Source organism: Elgaria multicarinata, chromosome 13, assembly GCF_023053635.1.
Source record: "Elgaria multicarinata webbii isolate HBS135686 ecotype San Diego chromosome 13, rElgMul1.1.pri, whole genome shotgun sequence".
Taxonomy (NCBI): domain Eukaryota; kingdom Metazoa; phylum Chordata; class Lepidosauria; order Squamata; family Anguidae; genus Elgaria; species Elgaria multicarinata.
The window spans coordinates 14,807,031-14,834,830 of NC_086183.1; the positions used below are offsets into that span (position 1 = coordinate 14,807,031).

Sequence of the window (27,800 nt, forward strand, 5' to 3'; positions counted from 1 at the left end):
TTTTGCAACCAGAAGCAAGAGAACGGTTTATTAAGCCGGATACAGTGCAATGCGGACGGGTCAGGCCTTGCCCATCATTCCATCCGGAATCAAAGCCAGATGCAGGGCCAAACTTCTGCAAGCGTGTCCTGAGCCCTCGTGCAGACAAGCTGTCCATGGCTGTCCAAGGGGAAGGAAGGGAGATCAGCTGTGTAAAATTGCTGGCTGTGTAAAAATGTTACGCATATCAAGAAAAGCCCTTCAAATTCCTTCATGTGATCAATTTGCAGGGAGCGATGAACGCAGCAAGGTGACATTTCCCAAAAAAATCTTCCGCAGTGACTTCTTCTTATGAAAGCTGTTCCCACCCACAAGGCAGCAAGGAGATGCAGCCACATGAGCAAGACACCCTGACCATGGACGTTGCACCGGTTTGCATCCCTGATCCACCTCGTTGGGTGCCTCCGAGCCGTTGGGGGTTACAGGGAAATGTTGCCTTCTGGTGACGTTTCTGTTAAAAACAGATGGAAGACGACAGGAAGGGGTGGACTTTTAGTGCAGCGTGGCCGCCCACTTCCTCAAACATTCTCTTCCTATGGGTCTCAGGAGGGGAGGGGGGTTTGATTTCCTGCCATTGCAGGCTCACTGATCTAATAATAAAAAGGCACCAGGTCAGCTGTACCGGAATACAAAAATATAGCCTTCATCTTAAAAAAAAAAAAAGAAGAAGAAGAAGAAGAAAAAGAAGAAGAACCTGGCATCATTCATGCCTGGATCAGTGTCACTCTTTGTGCCAAATGGAGCGATTAACTCCGGGAGAAGGAAGGCCCTGCATTTTTCAGGCCGGAGATACTGAAGTAGGGGGGAGCAATCCCCTTCCTGGTCTCTGTCATTCTGCACAAAGAGGGTGGGATCCTGCCCCACTCTGACCCCCGAGTGCCCACCGACGATTGGCTCCCAAAGTCACGGCTGGGCCTACATCTGATGGTCTTTCAAGCCCCCTTCTTCCCTAGGTGTTTCGTTGCCAGCCGGTGTGCTGCTGCTGTGGCACTTCATGGACTGAGATGCCAAGGCCAGGCGCCGCAGCTTCTTCAGGTGGAAAAGGTGGGACTTGGATTTCAGGTGAGCTGCCAAGACAGAGAACAGGAAGAGCTATTCAGAATGTTGTTTCGGGAAAAGAACAATAAATAGTATTGCTCTTCCAAACCATATTGCAAATAATACAATACGAAAGTCACCACTGGGGACTAGTCTACCTGACGGAACGCCTCTCCCAACATGAACCTACCCGTACACTGCGCTCGACATCTAAGGTCCTCCTCTGAGTGCCTACTCCGAGGGAAGTTCAGAGGATGGCAACAAGGGAGAGGGCCTTTTCAGTGGTGGCCCCCCAATTCTGGAATGATCTCCCCGATGAGGCTCGCCTGGTGCTAACATTGTTATCTTTTCGGCGCCAGGTCAAGACTTTTCTCTTCTCCCAGGCATTTAACAGCATTTAACAACATATGAGAAGTTTATCCAGAACTGTTGTTGTTTAAATGGATACTGTTGTTTTATACTGTTGCTTTTATATTTTTGATGGTTTAAAATTTTGTATACTTTTTAATGTTCACTGTCTTTATTTATTTTATTTATTTATTTATTTATTACATTTCTGTACCGCCCAATAGCCGGAGCTCTCTGGGCGGTTCACAAAAATTAAAAACATTCAAAGTATAAAACAACAGTATAAAACCATAATATAAAATACAATATAAAAGCTCAACCAGATAAAAACAGCAGCAATGCAAAATTACAAATTTAAAACCATGTTATTTAAAATTTATAGATTGTTAAAATGTTGGGAGAATAAAAAGGTCTTCACCTGGCGTCTAAAAGCATATAATGTAGGTGCCAAGCGAACCTCCTTTAACGTTTGTAAACCGCCCAGAGAGCTTCGGCTATGGGGCAGTATATAAACTAACTAAATAAATAAATAAATGTAGACTACAGAGCAAGGTGGGATGAAGGCAGTAGAGTCCTGAGATCACAGGCTGGACTATACCAGTTCAGACTGTGGGTGGCAGGAATCACACTTTTGAATGCTCTCCTATATAAAAATGCACACAGCTCCATGCAAGGAGAAAACTAGCAGGACCCAACTCCCTGATGTGCATTTTCTACTCTCTGTTTACATGTGGCCGTACTCGGAACGTCATCCTCCACTTGCAGAGTGAGGTGGCAAATTCCTGGAGGGAGCCGCTTCAGCCTGGAGAGGTGCTGTCCTGTTTCAAAAACGTTTTCACAAGTTACAAGATCCCTGCATGCAGCAAACATCAAGGGAAGGATAATGCCAAGCCTTCCTCCCAGATGTACGAGCTTACATCTGGTGCAGTGAATTCCTTCTGTGAGGGAGCGTTCCCCCTCCCCTCCCGCCTAAAGAAGTACGTCCTATCAGCCTAGAGCTGATAAAACACCTCATTCTGTATAAGCTCTAGGCTGGCCTTTGCATGCAAGGAGATCACAGTTGAATCCTGGGGTGGGGGAGAATAATGTATAACTGGAGAAGGTGCCACTTTTTGAAGCTCCTACCTGGACCAACACACTCCTACACACAGAGAGAGAGGGGGGGACCTATCACCTATCAGGAGAAAGGTTTTTGCACAGCCCATGCAAGTTTTTTACCTGCAGGGTGGCTTAAAAATGAAAGGGGGGGCGGTCATTTAGAAATATAATCCTCACACGTCCTACATTTGAATTCATCACCTCTTTGCAGACCAGATGTAACTTCCATTTTAAAATCAGTTTCTGAACCCTTCAAAACAAGCCTTTGACTCTTTTGATTTGTTTCAAATAATACGCCACTGAAAGAACTTTTGAAATCCATTTCTCTCTCCTTCACTGCATTCGTACAGGGCTCACTTTATGGTTTTGTTTGGTTTTTTCATTCAGCTGACACAATATCCACCAGTGAAGCTTCATCTTGCCTTCAATAACCATCAGTTCCTGGTCAGTTTCCTCCTCTAAGCAGGTGGGAGCAGCTCTCTCCCTGAGGGAGTACCGTATTTCTGCGATTCTAAGACGCCATCGATTCTAAGACGCACACTAATTTCAGTACCACCAACAGAAAAAAAGCTTTGATTCTAAGAAATAATAAACGCACCCGCGATTCTAAGACGCAATCCCATTTTTAGAGATGTTTATCTGGGAAAAAAGTGAGTCTTAGAATCGAAGAAATACAGTATTAATTTCTAAGACACACACACAAACACACATACACCCACACACCATCGTCAAATTATCAGATTCTTCTGCAGGACAGGATTTAATCAAACAAGGGAGCACTCTTGGCCATGCTCCATTTCTTTCCAGCACTGACTCCCTTTGTCCAAGGAGGCAACTGGTTTTACTGTTGCATCAGTAAAAAGGGGGGGGACGGGGGGACGCAACAGATGGTCGCCTCTAGCAGGGCTTATGCTGTCCACCTCCCAGTCTGTAAAGTGGCTGCTTTTATAGGAGAGCCATAAACAATCCTTCGAGAGCCGGTCACATGGTCCAGGCCGAGTAGATCTTTCCGGGGGGGAAACGCCTTTGTTCCAAAGAACTGGGCCCACTCTGTTCCTTTCCCGCTCCATGGATTTCCACCACCACCGCCATGCATGGACAAATGGCTTTTTCACTCCCCCAAATGCAACCTTCACCTTTCCACTCTCTGTCCCCAATGATGCGGCGGCTGCACGGCTCACAAATGTGGCAACTCCGCGTGTCCTCATTTGGCTCGTGCATCATCACAAAAGGCTCTGCTGGTGGCCGCCGTCCCTGGGGAGGCAAGAAGATTTTCCCAGATGTTGCATTCAGCCTGCAAGTTGGATCTCCGGCTCCCTGCTCTTTGATTTAGGGCTGCGCATGTCCCCGCCGAACTGCTTCAGATCCCACTCCAGACCTTCCGGTTTGGGTCGATCTGGACCTTCCCAATCCGCTCCAGAATCAGATCTGGATCGAAATCTGGAGGTCCGAATCGATATTTGGATGCCATTTTGCCCCCCCCTTCCTGACTTATCTGCCTCCGCGGTGGGCGGCGGAGGCAGGTAAGTGGGGAAGGGGAGACAAAATGGGGTCTGAATAAGCCCCCCATCCCCCCCTTATCTGGCTCTGCCACCCGCCGCCGCACGGACCATGGCAGCAGCAGATGGTGGAGCCAGGTAAGTTCCCCTCCCCACTTACCTGGCTCCAAAGCTTAGGAACGGTCCGAATCTCTTCGGTTGATCCGGACCTCCCCTGATCCGCTCCGGATTCGGGGACCCAAAACAGAGTGGAGCACACCCCTACTTTGATTCATAAAGTGCAACCGGGGACCTCATCTCAAAGGCGTTGGCGCTGAGGCAACCCTATCAGTCAAGCCTCGCACCCGGCAAAGCAGCCCCATGGCTGAGGACAGCTGGTCCTCACGCCTCAGCAGAGCAGTGGACGTGGACCCTGCCTCCCTGCGCTCCAGACACCTTCTCTAGCACAGGGCCAGGCAGAAATGGAGGAGCACTGAACTCAAGAGACCGCCCCATGGAGTTGATGCTCCCGAGCACCTGTGACTTGGCCCCACCTCAGCAACGGCCCAAATTTTTGCCTCTTTCCTTTGTCCCAGAGAACTCAACAGGGCCAGAACCCAACTGGTGCAGCCTAATCCCTCTCCCCTCCCCAGATCCTCTCTCTTGGCCACAGTAGGATGGAGAACCTGCTTTTGACTGATTCATAAGTGTGTGTAGATATAGGTCTATGAAGATGGTCCAGAGCCAAGATGTGGCACTGCAAAGAAGGGCCAGCGCTGACACCCGATCCCAGCATATATTCAGACGCCACAAAGCACCCTGTACTTTGAGCTCAGGTGCAGATCCTCAGGCGTGCAGGCTAAATCCAGCCTAGCCAGGGGGCCTATATGGCCCCTTCCCCTGGCACCACCCAGTCCCTTTCCTCAGCCACTGATCATTGGGTGGATTCCCCGCTGCTGCGTGTTTCCCTCCCCTCACCCCATTCTCAAAGGTTGAAATGCCTCACCCAAGGCTGAGCTACTTGCAGGAAGAGCTTTCAGTTTAAATTTGCTGGTATTTCGGCTCCGCCTCTTTTTCCCTTAGGCCCCACCCCCACTGTAACAGGGCCTTGAAGAGCTTTTCTGAAATTGAATTTGGCCCTTGTGCTGCATGTGCTTTAACACCCCTGTTTTAGGGAGTTTATGGTGTCAAGACTGTCTCTGTCCCTTAGAACAGCTGCAGCCCCAGTCCAGCCTTACATTTCATTTCTATTCATTTCATGTATTCTGTTTCTATAATAGCCAAAGCTCTCTGGGCAGTTCACAAAGATTAAAACCCTAAAAACTCATATTACAAAACTAATGTACAAAAATAGAACAATTTCAAGACAATCAACAGTAAATCTTAGGGCCCATTGAAAATTTTATCGTTTCCTGTGAAGTGACTGGGAGTACAGGAAAGTCTTAACCTGGTGCCAAACAGATGATAATGTTGACAGCAGACAGGCCTCACTGGGGAGAGCATTCCAGAATCAGGGGGCCACTGCTGAGGAGGCCCTCTCTCTTGTGGCCACCTTCCAAGCCCCCCTTGGAGGAAGCGCTTGGAGGAACGCCACATATGCTGATTGTAGAGTATGGGTAGGTACATGCTGGGAGTGGGACTCAGCCCTGACTGTTGTTAAGATCTTCTGGCTCCAGGAAGGATTTCTTCAGGAGTGCTCCTACTCCGACCACCACCACCTCTTTGAGGCAGACCCGGACCATCCCTCTCAATAGGAGGCATGAATTACCTCCCTGGCCCAGCTAACGGTTCCTTCCCTGCCGGTTTTTATAAGCCAAGGAGGGCAAGGATCCAATACAGAAGTGGCCGCACGAACCTGTCCAAGCAGCTTGTCAACATCCACAAGCTGTACCAAGTGAAACTCATCCAGGAACACCGGACAACGCTGTGCTCTGTATACCTCACCAGGTTCACCTGCAAGAACCCTGGAGTCCAATACCTGGTGGGTGCAAGAGATTTTAACTTGGAAGTGCCTAGCAAACACCGGGCCTCCCTAAGGCCAGCATGTAATAGGGCCCAAAGAACCTAAAAAGCTCCGCTGGGCAGCACACAGAGGACTCAACAGAGGCAGAGAGAGGCATTTCTTTGCCACCTTCATGGCCCCTGAATGAACTTGAGCACAGGCACTTATCAGCGTCTGATTGCACCGGTCAGGAGCTTTCCTCCATCAGCACTCAAGCTGTCTCCTGTTCTGTTTCATCGCTCTCGGTTCCAGGGTATCCCATGGAGCCATATGAGCTGTACTGCAGAAAGGGTGCTCAGGAACAACCCTGTCAACTGCCCGGGTCATTCCTGCATTCCTTAGATCAACCAGGGATTCCACAGTTGTATCAGCCGGAAAATCCCACAGAGCCGTTTGGAAACCATATGGATCCATTAGCCTCCGGTGGCGGACATCTTAATGGGTCCCCGCCCCTTGCAGAAGGGAAATGCTGCTGTCAGTCCAAACCTCAGCAAGAGGTGATCCAACCACGACAAAGACACCAATTCAAAGTCCCCCACATTCAGATCGCCCTCTCTCCACTTCGAGCTGAAAAGTGTGCCCTGCTCCATGCATTGGGCGGGTGACACAGTGGGACAGCCCCACACTTTCCATAGAGGCCGTGGAATCCTGAGTCACCCAGACAAGGCGCCCTTGGCATGAATGTCGGCATCCTCCACAATCTCAGCAGCACCTCCAAGGCCGCCTCCATCAGCTCAGGGGGAGAGGCTGTTGGGCAGCGGGGTGGGCGGTACACCAGCAAAAACCCCAACCTGCTCCGCTGGCCCAACGCAAGGTGCAAACGCTCCAGCCTAGTAGTCGGATAGACAGGGAACCTGGACAGGGAGATGGGATTCTATAGACCCTCCCTGAGCCCTCAAGTCTACCTGAGCAGATGAACTGCTGGAGACTAACTCCTCCCTGCTCATCCACCCTAGTCTCGATTCAATCCACAGGCTCAGGTCACTGGGCTGAGCAGCCCAGAGAGCCACTGCCAGACACTGCTGTGTTTGACGGGCCAATAGCCTCACGCACGACAAGGCAGCCTCCCCGTTGCCAGCAGCTGATCAGTTACCTGGGAGAAGCTCTCTACAATCTGGATCGCCGGCTCCAGTACTTCCTCTTCCCACCGAGAGAGATCCGAGACTTCCAAGCCATACACGGGGGGCACGTTTGGTCCGGGGCCTGGAGGGACCCAGAAAGGAAAAGGCAGCACTGAGGACGTGCAGCAGCCAGTTTGCCTGCCTGACCAAGGAAGCGGTCTCCCCCCTCATCCCACCCCCTCACCTGTAAAAGAGAGGGAGGGAAAGATTCCTCAACTGGCCCTTTAAACCAGGCGGAGGGGGGAGGCAACGGGGCTGGGCTTCACGCAGCCCTCCGCCTCATTTCAAACACTCCCCGCATGCAGTCAGTTCAGCTGCAGCAAAAGCAATTCGGCCCTTCCCTGGCGGGAAGGAAGAGGGAGGTGACCCCCCTGGCCCCGCCCACTGCCAACCTGCACCCCTGACAGATTACCTACAAGGGAACGTGGCTGTGGACAGAAAAAAGATTGCTTTTGATCAAACTCCTATTGAAGCAGCAGCGGATATTACGAACCACGGGGCTATGAAGAGCCACTCCCAGCCAGGGGCCGCAAAGATGCTCAGTTAGTTTGACTGGAACTCAGTTCAGCCCCCTGCCCCTGCCAATAGGTTAAACTTTCACGGAGCAAATGCAAGGGGTAAAGAGAGCTACAAATGGCTGGCTGGCTGGCTGGCTGGGGGGGCGCTTGGCTTGGCTATAGCTCATCATGGCTCTGGGTGCCATCCAAGATATCCACTGAATAAGCACAAGTCACAGAGCCTTTTCCGTGGGAGTACCACGGCTTGGGAATGAGATCTGACCAAGCCCACCTCCTGCCTGAGACGCTTTCACTAAGAACTTAAGAAGCTCTCGATCCTCCCAGAGTGCAGGACATGGAATAATGGGCTCAAGTTCCAGGAAGCCAGATTTCGGCTGGACATCAGGAAAAACTTCCTGACTGCTAGAGCAGCACAACAATGGAACCAGTTACCTAGGGAGGTTGTGGGCTCCCCCACACTAGAGGCCTTCAAGAGGCAGCTGGACAACCATCTGTCAGGGATGCTTTAGGGCAGATTCCTGCACTGAGCGGGGTGTTGGACTCGATGGCCTTATAGGCCCCTTCCAGTTCTACTATTCTATGATTCTATGAAGTTTTTATTCTGGCAGACATTTTGTTTGTAATTTTATATCTTGCTCCTGCATTTGTTACTGAATTTCACTGTGCTATTATATTATCCAATATTGGTTTATATTGTTAATCACTTAATATGGACTGCAGTTTATGAGTTATTGTTTCTGATAGCTTCTCTGTCAGTAGACAAACAGGATAGAAGTAATAAATTATCACCTCCACCTCCCTGGGATCATGCAAACAGCGGAGATCTCCAGTGAGAGGACCTCTCAATAAGCCCGAGTGGTCCGTGAATGACCCGAGAGAGCCAACAAGCTGAAGCAAGAGGCGGCCTTCCTCTGGAAGGTGCAAACTCTCGATTTAAAACAAGGCACACGTAGGGGTGTCCCCTCTGCATGAGATCTAGAAACTCGTTCTTTCAAAATGGGGCAGGGAATGAGTGCCTCTCCAGATGCATTAATAGAAGTATAGCTTCCAAATCGCATGAGGTACTGGTTCCTCTCTATTCAGCCCTGGTTAGGCCTCATCTAGAGTATTGCGTCCAGTTCTGGGCACCACACTTCAAGAAGGACACAGACAAGCTGGAGCGTGTTCAGAGGAGGGCAACCAGGATGATCAGGGGTCTGGAAACAAAGCCCTATGAAGAGAGACTGAAACAACTGGGCGTGTTTAGCCTGGAGAAGAGAAGATTGAGGGGAGACATGATAGCACTCTACAAATACTTAAAAGGTTGTCACACAGAGGAGGGCCAGGATCTCTTCTCCATCCTCCCAGAGTGCAGGACACGGAATAACGGGCTCAAGTTAAAGGAAGCCAGATTCTGGCTGGACATCAGGAAAAACTTCCTGTTAGAGCAAAACGACAATGGAACCTAGGGAGGTTGTGGGCTCTCCCACACTAGAGGCCTTCAAGAGGCAGCTGGACAAGCATCTGTCAGGGATGCTTTAGGGTGGATTCCTGAATTGAGCGGGGGGTTGGACTCAATGGCCTTATAGGCCCCTTCCAACTCTACTATTCTATGATTCTATGATGTTGGGTTACAACCCCCATCACCCATCACCACTGACTATGCTGGCTAGGGCTGATGGGAGTTGCAGTCCAACAACACCTGGAACAGTACCCACTGCCCACTCCTGTCGTAAGAGCAACAGTTGTCATCAGTAGGCCAAAGCCTGCATCCAGTGCGGAGGACTTGGGGCCTGCAGCCTCACCTCCCCCGCTGCAAAGCCCACAGCCCCCCCGGACACGGACACACACACTGCCCATCACGGTGGCGGCTCCTTCTCAAGGTGCCTGTGTTCACCTGCCAGCTGGCTCAAGATTGATGGCAGCCAGGACAAAGGGCCACCGAGTGCCAAAATCTAAGCAGGTGATGCCTCTCATGGCCCTGACCACAAAGCTGCGGCCACACCTGCCGGCTGCTTGGCAGGAAAGTGAGCGCGGGCTGCAAGGCACCTGGCCCGGGAAAAGGCCTGGCAACCAGGCCAAGAACTCTCCTCCCCCGCTGCACAGGTTTCTTCTCCAAAGGCTCCCGCCCCCTTGCAACAAGTGCTCGGTTCCCAGCTGCCAGCCCAGGCTCCCGCTCCACGCCTGAAGCAAGGCAGGGAAGCCCTGCTGGCTCCCCTCCAGAGCTGTCCGCAGGGAACAGCCAAGTGGGCCAGGGCGGGCGGCCGGCCGGGGTGGTGGGGCCTTTCTTTCCAACTGGTCTCCTCGGGGGAAATGCAGCCAGCGCTTGCAGTGGCGGGGAGGCTGGGGCTTGTCCCAAGCACGCCACTGCCCTGCCTGGCCAGCGCAAACACGCTGCTGGACGACCCTTTCCTTAGGCTGAGAGAGGGAAAGTGCTCAGGCCAGCATGGGGGGTCTTTTGGGTAGGGTGACCATCTGAAAAGGAGGACTGGGCTCCTGTATCTTGTATTGAAAAGGGAATTTCAGCAGGTGTCATTTGTATATATGGAGAACCTGGTGAAGTTCCCTCTTCATCACAACAGTTCAAGCTGCAGGTGCCCTGCCCTCTTTTAAATCTGGGCACTCTAGTATAGCTCCTGCAGCTTTAACTGTGGTGATGAAGAGGGAAATTCACCAGGTTCTCACAACATAAGCTTCAGCCTTATTTGCTTGCTGCAACACTAGGGTGACCATATGAAAAGGAGGACAGGGCTTTTGTATCTTTAACAGTTGTATAGAAAAGGGAAGTTCAGCAGGTGTCATTTGTATGCATGCAGCACCTGGTGAAATCCCCTCTTCATCACAACAGTTCAAGCTGCAGGTGCCCTGCCCTCTTTTAAATCTGGGCACTCTAGTATAGCTCCTGCAGCTTTAACTGTGGTGATGAAGAGGGAAATTCACCAGGTTCTCCATATATACAAATGACACCTGCTGAAATTCCCTTTTCAATACAACAGTTAAAGATACAGGAGCCCAGTCCTCCTTTGCATATGGTCACTCTACTTTTGGGCAAGCAGCCAGCAGCTCAGTAGTAAGTGGCGGCGTTCTGCACATGCTCAAAGGAAAGCCAAGCTTTATTATTCACAGAACTGAGCTCTAGCACTAGAAGCCAATTCTGCCATAAAGTCCTGGTGAGCCGCGGCGCAAATTAAGACCCGAGGGAAGAAGGGGAAAAAGGGCGCGAGGTGCAGAAGCAAGGGAGCAGGACGGCGCACCTCCCTCCTGGCCCAGGGATGCAGCACCAGCCGGGGGAGGGGGACTTACGCCTCAGGAAGCGGTTCCGCACCCACTTGTTCTGCTTCCGGGCGTACCTCTTGGTCACTAACTTCAGGGCCTGAATTCCTGAAAGAATGAATGGGAAAGGCGAGGGTGAGGCCCGGGGGAAGGACAGCACCGGCAGGGAGGGAGCGCACGCATGCGTACGCATGCACCTATGTAAGGAAAGCTGCTGCGAGGAGAGCGCATGAAGATTCGGGGGAGAAAAACGCCCAGACGGGAAGACGCTAGAAGAGCGAGCCGGCATTTATGCTGCAAATTCAAACTGGTTTCAAGTGCCAGTCCAATTGGTACCAGCCTCCCTCGAAGAATCCTGCAGCTTTGTGAAAGTGCTAGTAATTCTTCGCTAGAGATCCGATTGATTTCCTCTGGAATAGCCCAACTATTTATGTACATAAAAAAGTTAGGCTGATGGAAAACTTGTTCCACTCCGCAGTACATAAATCCAGGCGCCATGCCACCGAAGCGGAAAGCTCTCTGCCCCAACGTTGCCTCTCCGTCCAGGACGCCTGTGCCGGGCCTCTGACGGTGGAAAGAGCAGCTCCTTTCCTCCACGGCGGGTCCCTACCTTTGTCCAGGAGCTGGTGGCTGATCTCTTCCGAGCACTTCCCCTCCGTGATCAGGAATTGGTGGAATTCCTTGAAGCCAATAGACTGGAAAATGCCATGCTGGTAATCCTGGCTGAGTGAAAAGGGGGGAAAGCAGATGGTTCAGGCCTTCCTCTGTGCGTGCAGGCGCATCCTGCAAAATGGCATAAATGCCCCCATGCACAAGGACCATGGGGAAGCTGCACCCCCTGCTTCCCAAGAAGAACCAACCTGGTTCCATACATTAGCCAGAGAGAAGGAAGAAGTGTGGAGGGGTGTTGTTGCTGTTTTCGCCCTTCCCTGCCAGAAAGTACACCTATAAGAACTTTGAAACGAAGAACTGGTGTCTGAGTTTTTCCTTTTCCTCCTCCCTCCCCATTCTTTTTCCTTTAGTGTCATGTCTTTTAGTCAAATTCTTAGAACACCTTCAGATGGCGGGGGGGGGGGGGGACGACAACGACAATGACATTGTGTTCCCTCACCATTGCTCTGCTTCCTGCTTCTCTTCCACCTCTGCAATGAGCTGCACAAGGAAGAGAGCAGCAACCACGTGGCTTGTACTGCCTCAGTGCAGTTGAATGGGACAGCACCCTCTAGTGGGCATTTTGTAATGCAGCTTTGCCTGCTTCGCAGCAGGAAAACCCGGCAAATATCCATATATCCCAGAAGAGTTGGGTTTTCTTTGGTTTTAATTTTAGCACTAAAACCAGAAAATGGAGCCTCGCAGGATGCTGACAGCATCGTCAGAATGACCAGCAAACATCCGTGAGTGGCCAGTCACGAGAATACTGTAAAACACTAGTTCAAAGGCACTCTTAATCTTTGTAAGCCACTCTTGGAGCCTTTTTCGGTGTAAGAATGCTGTAAATAAATAAATACACAAAAGGCTGGGATTTGGACCAGCCAGTCTGTTGGGCAAGGGGCACGCCTGTCCCAGCTGTGGGCCGCATTTCAGATCAAGGCCCAGTCTTTCAGAAGGAAGCTGCTGTGTGTGTGTGGGGGGGGGGCTCTGCTTGGTGCTCTCTGCTGCAGCCCGAGACCCCCTGCAGCCCCACAGACCCAGCCTTCCACCTCCAACTCCATCCTTGGGATGCGGCAGGGGAGAAGCTCACCTGTTCTCATCCACCCTCTGCTGGTTATAGCGCCGGTGAAAACTCCGCAGCTCCGCCAACAGCCCGGCCTCCAGCATCGCGTCCACGCGCTCATCCAGCCGTTCTTCCAGGACTGACGGGAGAGCCAGGCAAGTGAAAGGTTAGGGTGTGGGCTCAGGAACGTGGTGGAAGCACCCAAACCCCACCACACCTGGGCAGCGAGTGCGCACGGGCCACTTCACAATCCCCTCGCCACACGGAGCCACCGGCACCGGCCGCTTCGTGGCCCTTCTTATTTTCCCTATTATTTCTTTGCATTAATGTTGTGGGTTTTTAAATATCCAGGGAAAGACAAGCATGCATTTTCAGCCCTGAAATACTGGAGATCATTAAAAACACACTATGCGAAAGCCGGATAGATTCACAATCCTCAAGCCAGGTAAGTGGACCTTAAGATCACCGGATACCAGCACCAGCATCACCCGCCCCGCACAGAAAAGATGCTGGGTGGGAGGGCAGGATTGGGCCAGGAGCTGCCTGTCACACAGAGGAGGGCCAGGATCTCTTCTCGATCCTCCCAGAGTGCAAGACACGGAATAACGGGCTCAAGTGACAGGAAGCCCGATTCCGGCTGGACATCAGGAAAAACTTCCTGACTGTTAGAGCAGTACGACAACGTAACCAGTTACCTAGGGAGGTTGTGGGCTCTCCCACACTAGAGGCCTTCAAGAAGCAGCTGGACAGCCATCTGTCAGGGATGCTTTGAGGTGAATTCCTGCATTGAGCAGGGGGTTGGACTCAATGGCTTCATGGGCCCCTTCCACCTCAACTATTCCGTGATTCACCCCGCCCTCTTCTTACCTGCCTGTTCTGCATGGAGCCAGAAGATGCAAGGGTCAGGATACTTCAGGCCTCCCCCCAACGGCCCTCCCCCTTCCTCCTGCTGCTGCTGTTGCAGAAGTGTGCTGTGGGGAATGCCAGTCTCTTCAAACACCTGCAGACTCCTGTGGGTGAGAAAGGCAGGGGGCAGGTTTAAGGGGGCGAGCGTCTGCCTGCCTTCTTCAGGCGTCAGGCCTGGGGCAGGGGCACCTTGGCACAGAGGGGGATGGAAGGGGGCGGAAATCACCCACTCAGCGAGCAAGATGGCTCTGTGTTATACAACAATGGCTCCAGGGCATCTCCTGCCCTTTGGAACCCACCGACCCTGCAGGTGGCTGAGGGCAAGGACAGCTGATGAAGCGACAGGCCGTTTACAGCTGGGAGAATCCCTTGAGGCCACTTCAGCCAAAGCCCCCCAGAACACACAGGCTTCCCGCCCCCTGGGCCAACCATGGGGCCTTTAGCCTTCTTTTCCACTCACGGGAGCGCCCCCCCCACTTGCACAGCAAGAATGGCACCCAAGGGGGGAGGCTCACAAATCTCAGTGTGTTTGGGGGTTTACACACTGGGGAACATTGCTGCCCCTGAGGCCTGTCAGTGGTTGGCTTGCACATTTCCTGCAAGAATACTCAAGAATGCTGATGACTGGGGGAAACAGAGAGAGAGAGAATAGCAAGGCCACAAACATAGCGTGGTTCACCATTAGAAATGTGGCACAAGCCACGACGAGTGCCACCCACATGGAAATACGTTCCAGACAACCACCGTGCTGCTCACATGGCGGTGCTTTAATTGGCCTGAAGCTATCTGTGGTTGTGACATGGCCTCCACCTGCCCGCCCCCACGTATATGGCACAGCCACCAGCTTTTGATGAAACCCTGGAATTCCTGGCAATAATGACACGGAACCTCCCAGCCCTTGGGACCAGACTGTAGTTCATTCCTAGTTTTCTCCTGGGCAGAACTGAAGGACTGGGCCAGACACAATGCTCTGGCATCTTGTGGGGATGGTCTACTGGTAGTAGGGGTGCATCAATGGTAGGGTGACTATATGAAAAGGACAGGGCTCCTGTATCTTTAACACCTGCAAAGAAAAGGGAATTTCAGCAGATGTTATTTGTATGCATGCAGCACCTGGTGAAATCTCCTCTTCATCACATCAGTTAAAGCTGCAGAAGCCCTGCCCTCTTGACCAGATACAAAAGAGGACAGGGCTCCTGCAGCTTTAACTGTTGTAATGAAGAGGGAATTTCACCAGGTGCTGTATACATACAGATGACACCTGCTGAAATTCCCTTTTTTATACATCTGTTAAAGACACAGGAGCCCTGTCCTCCTTTCCACATGGTCACCCTAATCAATGGGCTTAGGGCTATTCTGGGGACACTCTTCCACCCCTGGAAGGTGGGCACCCCGCCAGACCCCAAGTCTGGCGGGGTGCCCACCTGCTAAACCACATTGCACAAGAGAGATTGTGGGTGCATGTCAAAGGAGACCTTTCCTAGGTCACGGTCTAGGATGGGGCACTTCATAGCTGATCTGGAGGCACTGCAAAGGCAGGCAAAGTGCAGTTCCTCATTCAAGCTGTGGTGTCAAATAGGGAACTGGGAACCAAGAAGCGCCTTTGGCGGAAGGGAAAGCGTGGCACCGCCTCCATCTGGCACGCAAGGCAGGGGGAGGAGGGATGCCCCCTCCTCTCCCCCTTTCTCGGAGACAATCCGCTCCAGCAACCAGGCAGCCGCCAAGCTGCACAGGGGCGCCAGAGTTAGGTTCTGCCTCAGCCCCATTGCAAAGACGCCTCCAATCTATGTGAACGGGGTGGGTGCGTGTCTCTCCGCCTGGCTCCCAGGCAGGGCAGGATTGGGAAGTCTGGCCAGGTGGCAAGCCAAGGCTCGCTGCAGCCCCGTTTCCCACAGAGCTGAGGCATGCCGCTCAGCCGGTAGGGCGACTTTCTCTTGCAGCAACTGGTGGGAAAGCCCGGCCCAGGAGCAGAGGCCCTGTGGCGGTCGCTGCTTTGCCGTGCATGAAAAAGGTGGTTCACCTCGAGGGCAAGAGGAGGCGCAGCGGCTCAGAAGTCCAGGCATGGAGACTCTTCAACTGGGACATGGGAGGACAGCTCCCGCCCCCACCCACCCCAGTTATAGAACGGAAGGCTGGCTCGATGTAGGCCAGCCAGGCAAGACTGTGGCTCCCGTGTCGTCACCGCCGCGCAGACCCTGAACAGCCGCAGAAGCACTGCACGGCCCTGCTCAGAAGGCGCCGGGGTCCTCAGCCTCGCACAGCCCCAGAGCCTATGAAGGGACTTAAAGGAGAAGCAGGTGTGGCATTTGGTCAGCTCCTATTTCCTAACTCCCAAGCAACCCATTACCTAAGGACACTGCCACAGAATGCAGCAATGGCCACTGGCTCGGGTGGGTTTAGAAGGCTTGGAAAAGTTTGCGGAGAATACATCCATCAACGGCTTTCAGCCACAACCATTCAATGGAGCCTCCCTGTTCCGAAGCAGTGTAACTCTCAGGCGCTGGAGCAAGTGACACGTGGGGAGAGCCGTTATCCTCTTGCCCTGCCTGTGAGCTTCCTGGAGGGGCCCAGCTGGCCTTGTGGGGAACAGGGTTTTTCTCATTTCATTTCATTTATTGCATTTTTATACCACCCAATAGCCGAAGCTCTCTGGGCGGTTTACAAAAATTAGAACTACAACAATATTTAACAATATACTAATCAACAACATCACAATAATACTCAAAAATATACTAAATACAAGTTCACAGCAAAACAAAGCAGATAAAAAGAAAAGAAAGCTTGGTTGGAACAGCGTTTCTCCCCTTGAAACAGTGCCTCCCTTCAGCTCCAGCCTTGCTTTTAAAGCCTCCAGGGTGGGGGGGCGGAGGGGAGCAGTTGGAATAGCTCACCCTTGGTGGAACAGCGTTTCTCCCCCTGAAGCAGCCAGGATGCCCAGCCAGATGGGCTTTGGGGTCTGATCCGGCAAGCCTCTGCTTGTGCTTGGTCTACACCGAATTCTGAGAGTGTTAGCCCCCGCCTGGTTGCCTGGGCTTCAGGTGAGTGGGTTAGTGGGAAGCCTGTGCTGCGCCCCGGTGCTCCCAGCTGGGAAGGACAGACCTGGCCACTTTGCGCTTATCATGGGGGTGTAGTTTGGCTGCCATTTTGGGGTCCACCTGGCTCAGTCGGTGATGAAGCTCTTGGCTGGCCAGTTTCTCCAGCTCAGCTTTCCGATCCACGGCCCCCTCTTCTGCGCTTGGGCTCCTGGCTTTCTCCTGCAAGAGACACACACGCTTTCTCTCTGTAAGCCCAGTTTCCATAACTTTGACACAACCCCTGGAACCAGATAGCCTGTAGTTTGCAAAGCTACTGTTCTTCTGTTCTTAGCAAGGGGTCCAGAAAGAGCTGGACTGATCAGCCACAAATGTAGATGCTACCACTATGCCTGAGCACAGCCTACCGCTCTCCTGTCTGTTCCAGATGTCAACAGGGTGCCCTGCTTATTATTAGTTTAATGTATGTGTTGCTTCCCACAGAAAGTGGGAAGTGGGGGGATCAATATAAATCATAATCAGCACAACAAGATAAATAAATACCATAAATACCATTAAATACCTTAAAAACCTAATCAAAAAGCAATACAATATGAAAAGTGTTCATCCACGAATACACAAAATCTCCCTCTGCTCACAGACCAGAATGAATTCCACAAGAGCACCACACAGCGATTGGTCCATAACTAATCTCCAAATGCCGGAGAAGATAAGTATGTCTTTGCCTGGGGCCGAAGACAGCAGTGCCGGTGCCAAGACAGCTTCCTTGGGGAGAGCACGCCATGAACACAGAAAAGGGCCCTTCCCAAACTGACACACATGAGCTGCTCATGGAGAGGAGAAGAGCCTCTAAAGATGACTTCAGCGGCCAGGTAGGTTCCTATGGGGAGAGGCGGTCCTTGAGAGATTGGGGTCTCTAGCCAGGTAGGCAGGGTGGATAAAAATCGATTATTGTTATTGTTATTATTTTAAAAATAAATAAATCGATTTTTTTTAAATGTAAATTGGATTTTTTAAAATTTAAATTGGATTTTTTTAATAAAATGATTTTTGAGGAAAAATCTATCTAAAGGTAGTTTTCTAGTTAAGATACATTATAGTCCAAAGGTTATTCATCATGAAATAAGGATTAGTTTTTAATTATGTAGCATGAGGCTGTACATTCATGCAATGTTTAAATTTTTGGGGTAAATGGATTCCGTTAATCCATTCACAATGTCTTGCTCTTCCAGAGGTTTCTGTAAGATTATTGGGCAATTTTTCTATCTAGAAGATCTTATCTTGGTTTTACAGTTCTCAAAACTGTGAATTTGTGTCTGCAGAGATCACAATCCTATTGTTCCTTTGCAAATCTATGTACACAGAATCAACCCCTTGCCTCTTCAGTGCTAAGTTTCAAAAAAATCCAATGAATAGAGTGCACTTTTGGGGAGGGGAGTCACATGATTAAATCGAGTCTTTCTGAGTAGTGATTTAAATCGTGATTAATTTAAATCAAATCCACCCTGCAGATAGGCCTTTATAGGTTAAACCAGCACTTTGAATCTAGCAACCAGTGCAGGGCTTATGTGTTCACATCGCCTAGAGGCCGGGGCAGATAACTAGGCCAAAAAAAACCTCCAACAGAGTCCCTTGCAGCATTATGATAAATTAATCAGCACGGTGATAAACAATCTTCTAACTACACGAGGCTGACAAAGATTTCTGCATAACTTAGAAGCTTGCACTCTCTTTCAGTAGCAGAAGTTGTGCAAAGCAGCAGCAGCCCCTGAGTCCAAAATAATAGATGCACATCAACAATCTGAAGATATTATGAAAAATTAAGTGCGTAATGAACATTTGCTTAGGTAAGAAACAAAGGAGTGAATGTTCTACTAAGAAAGGAGAATTTGGGCCAATCATGTGTTTGGAGGCAAAGGGCCAAAGCATCAAGACTTGGGATATTCTGTAGTCACAGCTGTTTGCAAACACTTCTATGGCTGCAGAACTGAACAGCCTTGTTTGCGTGTTATTTTTCCCCTCACCCTGAAAAGGTGCTCCATCATTCAACAAAACCAGGCCACGGCAAAAAGCAGGAGCCTTGCCCCAAGGTGCCTGCAGAACAGATGACTCAGGCTAATATATTATTATTATATTTATTTGTATCCTGCCTTTTGCCCAATGCTGGGCCTCAAGGCGGCCTTACAAAGTTTAAAATATACATGGGGGTGGGGGAGGGAAACAAAACCATAAACAATTAAAAAAATACACAACAAAATTATAAGACATTAACATAGATGGAGGGCTGGATTATTCTCCAAAGGCCTGCTGGAACAAAAAAGTTTTAGCCTGCTTCCGAAAGCCCATCAAGGAGGGAGCCAGCCTAGCTTCCCTGGGAAGAGAGTTCCAGAGCACCGGAGCAGCCACCGAGAAGGCCCTCTCCCATGTTCCCACCAAGCGTGCCTGTGAAGAAGGTGGGGCTGAAAGAAGGGCCTCTCCAGAAGATCTCAAAGCACGGGCAGGCTCATAAGGGAGAATACGGTCTTTCAAATAACCTGGACCCGAACCATATAGAGCTTTATAGGTCATAACCAGCACTTGAATTGTAACCTTAACAATAACCTTGAGCCATAACATAGCTTTCCCCATAACATATGCCACATTGCCAGGAACTGGCGGTGACCCAGAACCCCTCCCACCACATCATCCCAAGAGTTGCCTTCCCCTCCCTGCCCTCAGACGTCCTGCTTCTGGTGGGAAGAGCACCTGCCGTGGCTGAATGTGTTGTCAGCCCATGAACCCACCGCTCTCAGAACCGTTCCTAATTACCTCCGTGTCAATCAGAACATTCCAGAGCAGAGACTCGATGTAATAGTTCGTCCCCCCTACCACGATCGGGAGCTTCTTGCAGGCAACGATGTCTTCAATGTGCGCCATTGAGGAAGAGCATGAGGAAGAATGGCGGGGCGGAGTCCCACGGGGAAAGGAAATGCAGCCCTGGCGAGGGGGGGGGGCGTCTGCTCAATGCCCGAGGGCCAGCCTACAAATAGGGCATCTGATCATTTGCCTCTGTTGGCTGTGGCCGCCCCACCTGACTTTCAAGCCCTCTTACAGATATACAGATAGCCAATTTCCCACGCCATGCCTCACATGCCTTCGTCTTCTTCTTCGACCTCTTTCCTCCCAAACAAGCCACCCGCAATCCTGTGCTTTCTCCCCCATCACCACTCCTGCCCCCTTGAAACACTGATCTACCATGAGGACTGGAAACCTACCTGAGCGTGGTGCCCAGACTGCTTGCTGCCCAATTCAGAGAGAAATGAGGGATTTCCAACATCTGCTCTCTTATAGCCCTTATCATTCCCTAACTTCTTGCCTGGAACAAGCTGGAGCGTGTTCAGAGGAGGGTAACCAGGATGATCAGGGGTCTGGAAACAAAGCCCTATGAAGAGAGACTGAAAGAACTGGGCACGTTTAGCCTGGAGAAGAGAAGATTGAGGGGAGACATGATAGCACTCTTCAAATACTTAAAAGGTTGTCACACAGAGGAGGGCCAGGATCTCTTCTCGATCATTCCAGAGTGCAGGACACAGAATAACGGGCTCAAGTTAAAGGAAGCCAGATTCCAGCTGGACATCAGGAAAAACTTCCTGACTGTTAGAGCAGTGCGACAATGGAATCACACACTAGAGGCCTTCAATGGCTCTCCCACACTAGAGGCCTTCAAGAGGCAGCTGGACAAGCATCTGTCGGGGATGCTTTAGGGCGGATTCCTGCATTGAGCAGGGGGTTGGACTCGATGGCCTTGTAGGCCCCTTCCAACTGCTATTCTATGATTCTATGATTCTATGTTTCCTCAATGCTGTTTGCCTGGCAAATGTGGATTATAGCCCCCTGGCCTCTGTTCTCTACCACACCACTGACCTAAACCCATCAGAGGAGGAGAGGAATGGTGTCCCCACCCCCGTGAAAGGATATGAGGGCGGTGGCCTTGTTCCGGAAGTCCACCACGGTGTAGTTGGTGACCAAGGGGTCCACAAAGCTGATCATGTGGTGCTTGCACAGTCCCTGTTCCTGAGGGGAAGCTTTGTTGGTGATGATGTCCAGACCCTTGTACACCTGAGAGAAAGACGAAAGCAGGACGTTCAGGCCCCATTAACACTCACGCCAGTGGTCGGCCTGGGTCGGCCCTCTCCCACTTCATGGTTGAAAACTCCTGCATACAAAACATCCCTCCCCACACTGAAAACTAGGGGAAGGGTTGATTTCATGATTTCACGTAAGGATTTCTTCCCTACCTTTCCAATGCATTACAATAATTAAAATCACCATCTATAATTAAAAAAGAGGAAGCGTGTGGGTCTGTCTGTGTGCGCGAAGAGCGTAAAACCTAGATGCCTGAAACTTGGCACGTATACTACAGTGGCTCGAGGGATATGTGCCTTGGGGTTATTTTGTTTTGAAAATGCATTCATTAATTGTAATTTATTTAAATGTGTCCATGTGCTTGAATCCTACAGTAACATCCTCGGTCACTAGGTGGCAAATTTCCTTAATCAGCGCATAGCTTTGCAGCCCATGCAGTTTGAAGCCAGGGGAGATTAATAGGCTCAGGGAAAGAGTTGTGGGGCAGTCACACACACCCGCTCTGGGGAACGGAGTAGACAGAGTCCTCCCTCAGGGCAGGGGCTGTTCCTAGAGGTGCCAGGAGGCACGGCTCCCCTCAGGCAAGGTGGGCACCATGTCGCCAACTCTGACAGCTGTGTTAGTTTGCTTGAAGGCTTTGCTGTATCAAGGTAACAGCTATTCCAATCTGTGCAAAGCTGGGTCTGTTCACTAGTAGCATTATAAACCAATACTTTTAATAGCAAATTCAAAGCCTTCTCTCTGACATGCAGGCATGTGAGTGTGCGTGTGTGTGCACACACAGAGGAGGCACAGCTTGGACCTAGGGTGATTGCTTGGGTACAATCCAGGCTTCGGTGTCCTTAGGCTGGGCTGGGCCAAAGGAAGATGCCCTGGGCAGGAAAGGTGCCATGGCTTGCAGGCAGAGGGTCCCAGGCCCACTCAAAAAGGATCAAGGTAGCAGAGGAGGGAGCCTCCAGAGACGCCCCGCCAGTCACAGTAGATGGCCCACTTCTCTGGGGCTCCGCTTCATATGAACGTGGGTCGGTGGGAGGGCAGAGGCTGGAAGTTGGGCAGAGTGCCTGGAGACAGGGCTGTGGAGGCAGCAGGGGTGGGCAGCGGCTGTGGGAAAGGAGGCGCCAAGAGGGAAAACCTCGGAGAAGCAGGCAATGGAGATTCAGGGGCAAAAGGAGCAGGGAAGAAGAGGCAGCCAGCATTTCATCCGTCCTTTGGAGCTCAGCAAATACATCTTTGTCTGTGGGGCTCTTGAAGTCATAGATGGGCTGCAGCATGCTGGATAGAAGCCAGGCCCAGGTCCTTGGCATGGAGTCTTGATGGGTTTAAAAGTGTCCTAATGACCCAGTGCTCGGGCGGAGCACAGCTTGCCCAGGGTCACTCTGCTCTGCTAAGATTCAAAGTTCCCCAGTCGGCCAGTATGGCGCCCCCACCCTCCCTCCCTCCCTCTCTCTGGTCACATCCAGACAGCATCTTCTGGGATACTTGGTAGAACACCAAACTATGGCCCCAGAAAAAAGGCCAGGTGTCCTTTGTGCTCCTGCTGGGGGCGGGTGCAGGGGTATTTGCAGAACCTGGAGACACATGAATGAGCAAACGTTGCACGGGCACAAAGTGAGCCCCAAAGCTCCAATTTTTCTGATACCGGAGACTAATCGAGCATCTAGCATTCACCCCAGAAATTGTTTGCTCTGCCCAAGAAATAGTTAATTTCAAGGCTTAGCCTCAGAATATTTAAAATGTGTGATCCTGAGCATATAAAGAGTAGCATTCTCTTACCACTGAGTAACAGTAACTAAGTTGCACACATAGGGGAGCACAACCGTGGGCCAGAAGGCTTGGGAGCTGTCACCTCCTGCAGGATGGGTTCGAGGGGGCGCAGGCACCGGGAAGGGAGGATCTCCTCTGACCAGTCAGGGCCAGAAGAGCAAGAATGGGAGGGCCAGCTCAGCGCACTGTCCGGCTGAACACCAGGCTGGCCCTGTCAAGAAAAGCTTGACGTCCTCGCAACAGATTAGTGGCCCTTAGAATAGAACACAAGAAGGCAGGCTTATATTTAAGCCGCTCCTCATGCACGTGACCGGGCCAAGGCAGTCGGCGTGTGCTGTGTGCACACAGACGTCAAAAGTCTGAGCCCCCAAACAGCAGCAGCAGCAAGTACACAATGAGGAGAGGCCCTTGTCTCATGCCAGGGATCCCTTCCAGGCCACGCCCACACGCAAGATGGGCACAACCGCCCCCCACCCGCCCCACAACATTTGCCTTCTCCTCTCTAATCTGCTAACACACCACGATGAACCACAATGTAACCTGAAAGAACGATGAGCCCAGGAGCCATGCCTCTGACCACGGGCAGAGTGACTATTTTGCCTACCAACCACTAGCCTACTTTTCGCAGTCCAGAATCGGAGCCTCTGAACAGGTGCAAAAGAATAATTAAACTCCCTTTCCATCTCAACCTCTTCCCACTCTCCAGTTCCGACCCAGGATTTACTGAATGCCGAGCTGTTCAGTCGGAAGAGGCGATGAGATTAACCCTGCACCTGCTTAGATCTTGCAGAATCTCGTTCTTTGCTGGCAGCTTCGCAGTGCAGAAGGCCCAGCTGGCAGGACGACTAGGCAGCCTCACCTCAGATGGCAGCATCAACAGAACGAACCGCAACAGCACAGCGCCTGGCTCAGGAGGCCGAGCAAACACGCCTTTTACACAAACCCTAACTTGCATCCCTCAAAATAAGCAGCTGGGATGGCAAGGGCAAAGATCACCTTATTCTGATTAGGACTGCTCCTGAGAAGTTCTAGACGCATTAAATATGTGTGTGCCGATTCTGAAATGCTGTCCTTCACACAGGAGTAGCGAACAGGGGCCTCCCTGGCAGGGCTGACAAGGTTGGGAATTTACAAAGCCTGGCAAAAGGGGCCCTTCCCCGCCAGAGGGTCAATAACTGGTGCCCATAGGCATATAGTAGCCATTGATAGCCTTCTCCTCCAGGAAATTATCCAACCCCTTTTAAAACCACATAAATTGGTGGCCATTACTCCACCTTGCGGTAGCAAATTTCAAAGTTTAACTGTGTGCTGTGTGAAAAGCACTTCCTTTTTATTTTATTTTTAATTGTATACTTTTAATGTTTACTATTTTTAATGTTGTAAACCGCCCAGAGAGCTTCGGCTGTGGGGCGGTATATAAATGTAATAAAATAAATAAATAATTTGAACTGTCCTGAAACTCCCACTAATCGGCTTCAGGGGATGATGACCCCTTTGGGTTCTAGCATGATGAGAGAGGGAGGAAAATGTCTCCCTGTCCACATTCTCCACACCATGCCTAATTCTGTACACCTCGACCATGTCTCCTCCTACCCTCCTTTTTTCCAAGCTGAACAATGCCAGCTGTTGTAACCTTCCCTCCTAGGGGAGATGCTCCAGCCCCTTGATCATTTTAGTTGCCCCTTTCTGCACTTTTTCCAACTCTACATTACCTTTTCTTAGGAGCCATTGCTCCAGTGTCATTAACTGTTTCCTCCTGTTCCCACAAACACGCTTGCCTGGCAGAGAACAGGACAGGCAGGCCTGCCCCAGCCCCCAACAGCGCTTCAGAAAGAGCGCCATTGTGCCTCTGCCCATCATTCATTCTGGCAAACACAAGCCCTGGCACAGGCCTCACTCACAGGTCTTGGGTGCTGCTGGCTGCCAGCCCCAGGCAGCATCTGCTCAGGCTGCTCTGACAAGGCCAGAGAGACAAATACGAGTCAGAAGGGGCCCCAGCATTGGCGTGCTGCTTAAGAAAGCCCAGCCGAGCACGTGCCTCCGTGTAAAGGCCGCCTTTCCATTTCACAAGCGGACTTCAAGCCCGGGGCATGGGGTTGCGGATCCTTTGTGCAGCCTTGGGCTCTGTTGCGCCACCCCAGGAGTCGGGGCTTCTGGTGGGGGACCCCTCGATAAATCCCACACCCTCAGGGCCCCAGACGAGAGCAGTTTCTGCAAATGACTTGTCCTATTTTCCTACAGGGCAAGAACAGATTATTAAATCACAAGACAATAAATTGGAAAAGAAAACGCCTTTCCTATTTCCTGGCAAGGAGAGATGCAGCAGCTGAACCACTTGCCCTCAGAGGAGGTGGGCTGTTGACTCTCTACATCGAGGGTGGGCAAATGTTTTGGCCTACCCTTCCCATTAGCCCTAGCCAATGCAGCCAACGGTGAGGGATCAAAATTCATGGCTCCAGGCTTGCCCTCTTCCATTCACAAAGCAGAATGGCCACTCATACAGAGAGTCATCAGGAGCCTCCTTAGAGCCTGTGCAGTACCCACACCTGCTCAGTCCAAAAATAAATCTTCTTTGAGGTGTGGCGGGGCAGGTGCCTGCCACTATAATGTAGAAAGGGGAGGGGGAAGCCTTCACAGCCTGAAGCCTAGCCAACTCAAGCGTTAATCCTGAAGTCTCGTACAAAACCTACTTGTGTCTATACACTGGAAACCCCTCCAGGCAGCAGCCTCGGTGGCCCAGGGCCTGTCTCCCTCCTAGGGTGCACTGAACATTGAACACTAGTGGGTGTCATCGCCAGCCACTGTCTCTCTAGGGCCAGCTGCCTCCTGCCAACAAAGCCCTATGAAGAGAGACTGAATGAACTGGGCATGTTTAGCCTGGAGAAGAGAAGATTGAGGGGAGACATGATCATACTCTTCAAGGACTTGAAAGGTTGTCACACAGAGGAGGGCCAGGGTCTCTTCTCAATCCTCCCAGAGTGCAGAACACGGAATAATGGGCTCAATTGACAGGAAGCCAGATTCCAGCTGGACATCAGGAAAAACTTCCTGACTGTTAGAGCAGTACGACAATAGAACCAGTTACCTAGGGAGATTGTGGCCTCTCCCACACTAGAGGCCTTCAAGAGGCAGCTGGACAGCCATCTGTCAGGGATGCTTTAAGGTGGATTCCTGCATTGAGCAGGGGGTTGGCCTTATAGGCCCTTTCCAACTCTACTATTCTATGATTCTATAAAGCAGGAACGAGCTCCTTCTTTGACTGTCTGGGAAGAGAACAAGGAATATGATGGGGCCAATTCATGCTTTTATTTGTGAAACTAATACCCTCCAAAATGCCAACATTTAGAAAAGATCAGTGCGCTGCCATACCCTTGCGAAGGCACAAGCTGGGTTTCCTTGCAGTAAATGCAGAAGAGAGCGGAGGGTATAGCCCTTCCCAGGCGCCCTTTCTATCCTGACCCTGATCCCAGGAAAACCGACAAGGACCAAACACAACTGGCCATGCAGTGTGGCTTCTACGCTCAGGGAATGGGCAGAATTGAGTTTAAAAAGTAAAGTGTGAATCAGCTCTCCATGTGCAGCCTGGGGGTGGAATGGGGGGCTTCCCCCTCCCACAACCCCCCCCCCAAAAACAGTGTTAAGAGAAAAGAAACTTTCTCCCAGCTGGCTGCTTCTAGGACCTCAGGGCTGAACTCTCCTCTCTGCCTGTGCGTCTGCTTTGCCAAGACACAGCTAAGTATTCCGGACAAGCCTTGGTTGTACCTTTAGGCCCTAGAAGGAATTGGTCAAGCACACACCCCATTCCTTGGAGCTGAGCAGAGCCAGAGGCTGAAAGGGGCCAACTCTAGCAACTGAGTGAGCACCACAATGACATTCCAAAAGCAACACTTATCGAAACCAAGGCGCAATCCCAGTGGTGGTGGAACCATGCAGAAAGCAACCCAGTTAAGAAAATAGAGGTGTGCCAAACTCTTCCAGGCACCAATGGCTCTGCAGGGCCTTCAGAGGTGCTAGGCTTCACCCCTTGCCATCAGTGCGCAAGGCGCATGGCCACCATCTCACTCAAGGGAACAGGAAAGCGCCAGCCAGAGAAGGAGCTTGACGTGCAGACTGCAGCCCCGGGAGAATGTGAACCATTTCACAGGGGAAATTGGGTGGGCTTGGTGAACTTGGGAAGCGACATTTCTTTCAAAAATTCAAGCATTTCTAGAGATGTGGCCACTGAACAAATGTTTCCTTGTTTCAGTGGATAACTTTCCAACCACTAATTTTGCCATCAAGAAAAAGAGCATCACTTGATGTGAACTGTTAGAGAAAAGATCAATGGTCCTTTAGAAAATGGAAATTTATTTTGCCCAAACAGGGAGAACGAAAAAGGAAAACAAAGTTACACAAAAGGAAGCCTATCAGGCAATATGAGATTTTCAGGAGCATATCACTAACAACATCAAGATCAACATATATATGCACTTTAAAAACATCAGAAGAGGGGAACCGGCGAGGGAGGAGTTAAAGGAGGAAGAGGAGATTGCAGAGAAGCTGAACGAATTCTTTGCATGCATCTGTCTTCCCTACTTAAGACGGAGGAAGTCTCTGGAGCCGAGGCTCTGGAGCTGAGGTGACAAGAGATGAAGTCTGTTATGCACTGGTAATCACCAGAGAGGAGGCATAAATGGTGAATACTTGCGATGGAGGGATGTAAAGGGTGGGTCCCCCCAGGGATCTGTATTGGGACCAATCAGTAACGGCTGCAAGAAGGAATCCACACGCACCTCTCTCGGCGTGGAGGAGACGCCACAGAGCTGCTGTGTGTGAAACTGGGAGCACAAGCCACTGGTCACCCCGGAAAACGGGTCGCCCCGCGAGGCCCAGTCTGCCCTGAAAAACCTGAAACGTGATCCCAGCTTAATCGGTGGGGCTAGCCGGCTGGCATTACTCAGCAGTGCTTGCAAAGCACTCCGCACACGCTCAGAAGCACTCCCTCCACCACTGATTCTGGCACTGAAAACAGGCTCCGGGCCTGGGCCCTCCCTGCCTCGCCTCGACGACGACGGCGGTTTTTTCCCATAGCGTGGGCGGTCTGTGGCGCGGAAGGCGCTCTGCACGCGCTCAGGGGCGCCTCGCCTCGATCTGAGCGTACCAGGGGGCCGCCTGAGCAGCGCTCGCCCGCTCTGCTCGTACCTGCATGGAGTCGGCGCTGACGATCTCCCCGCCGAAGCGGAGGCCGAGCTGCAGCGCCAGCCGGGACTTGCCGGTGCCCGTCGCACCCAGGATCACCACCAGCGGCCGCGGGCGAACCGCCGCCGCCGCCGCCATGCCTGGCCCGGCCCGGCAGCCCGGAGACAGCAAGGCACCTCTGCCAGGC

General features: G+C 51.4%; 1 protein-coding gene across 2 annotated transcripts; it reads right to left on the reverse strand.

Moving 5' to 3' along the window:
* TRIT1 (tRNA isopentenyltransferase 1) lies at positions 1-27,800 on the reverse strand. Of its 2 annotated transcripts, none has more exons than XM_063139997.1 (11): positions 27,617-27,800; positions 20,502-20,644; positions 19,355-19,451; positions 16,614-16,768; positions 13,476-13,618; positions 12,636-12,747; positions 11,505-11,617; positions 10,925-11,002; positions 7,097-7,206; positions 3,660-3,777; positions 1-1,106 (listed from the first exon to the last, which is right to left on the reverse strand). In XM_063139997.1, exons 1-11 carry the CDS (start codon positions 27,749-27,751, stop codon positions 955-957), a joined length of 1,356 nt encoding a protein of 451 aa, XP_062996067.1. In that variant the 5' UTR covers positions 27,752-27,800; the 3' UTR covers positions 1-954. The 2 variants fall into 2 exon arrangements, with proteins under 2 accessions (XP_062996067.1, XP_062996066.1); XM_063139996.1 differs by having other exon boundaries at positions 16,614-16,786.

Excerpts from the sequence above, each read along its gene's own strand:
- TRIT1 (XM_063139996.1), bottom strand. The coding sequence starts at position 27,751 with ATGGCGGCGGCGGCGGCGGTTCGCCCGCGGCCGCTGGTGGTGATCCTG. Across the intron at positions 19,452-20,501 it reads AACAAGGCCACCGCCCTCAT|TGAAGACATCGTTGCCTGCA; the intron begins ATCCTTTCACGG and ends AATGGCGCACAT. Across the intron at positions 16,787-19,354 it reads ATGTTCTGATTGACACGGAG|CGTGTGTGTCTCTTGCAGGA; the intron begins GTAATTAGGAAC and ends ACAGAGAGAAAG.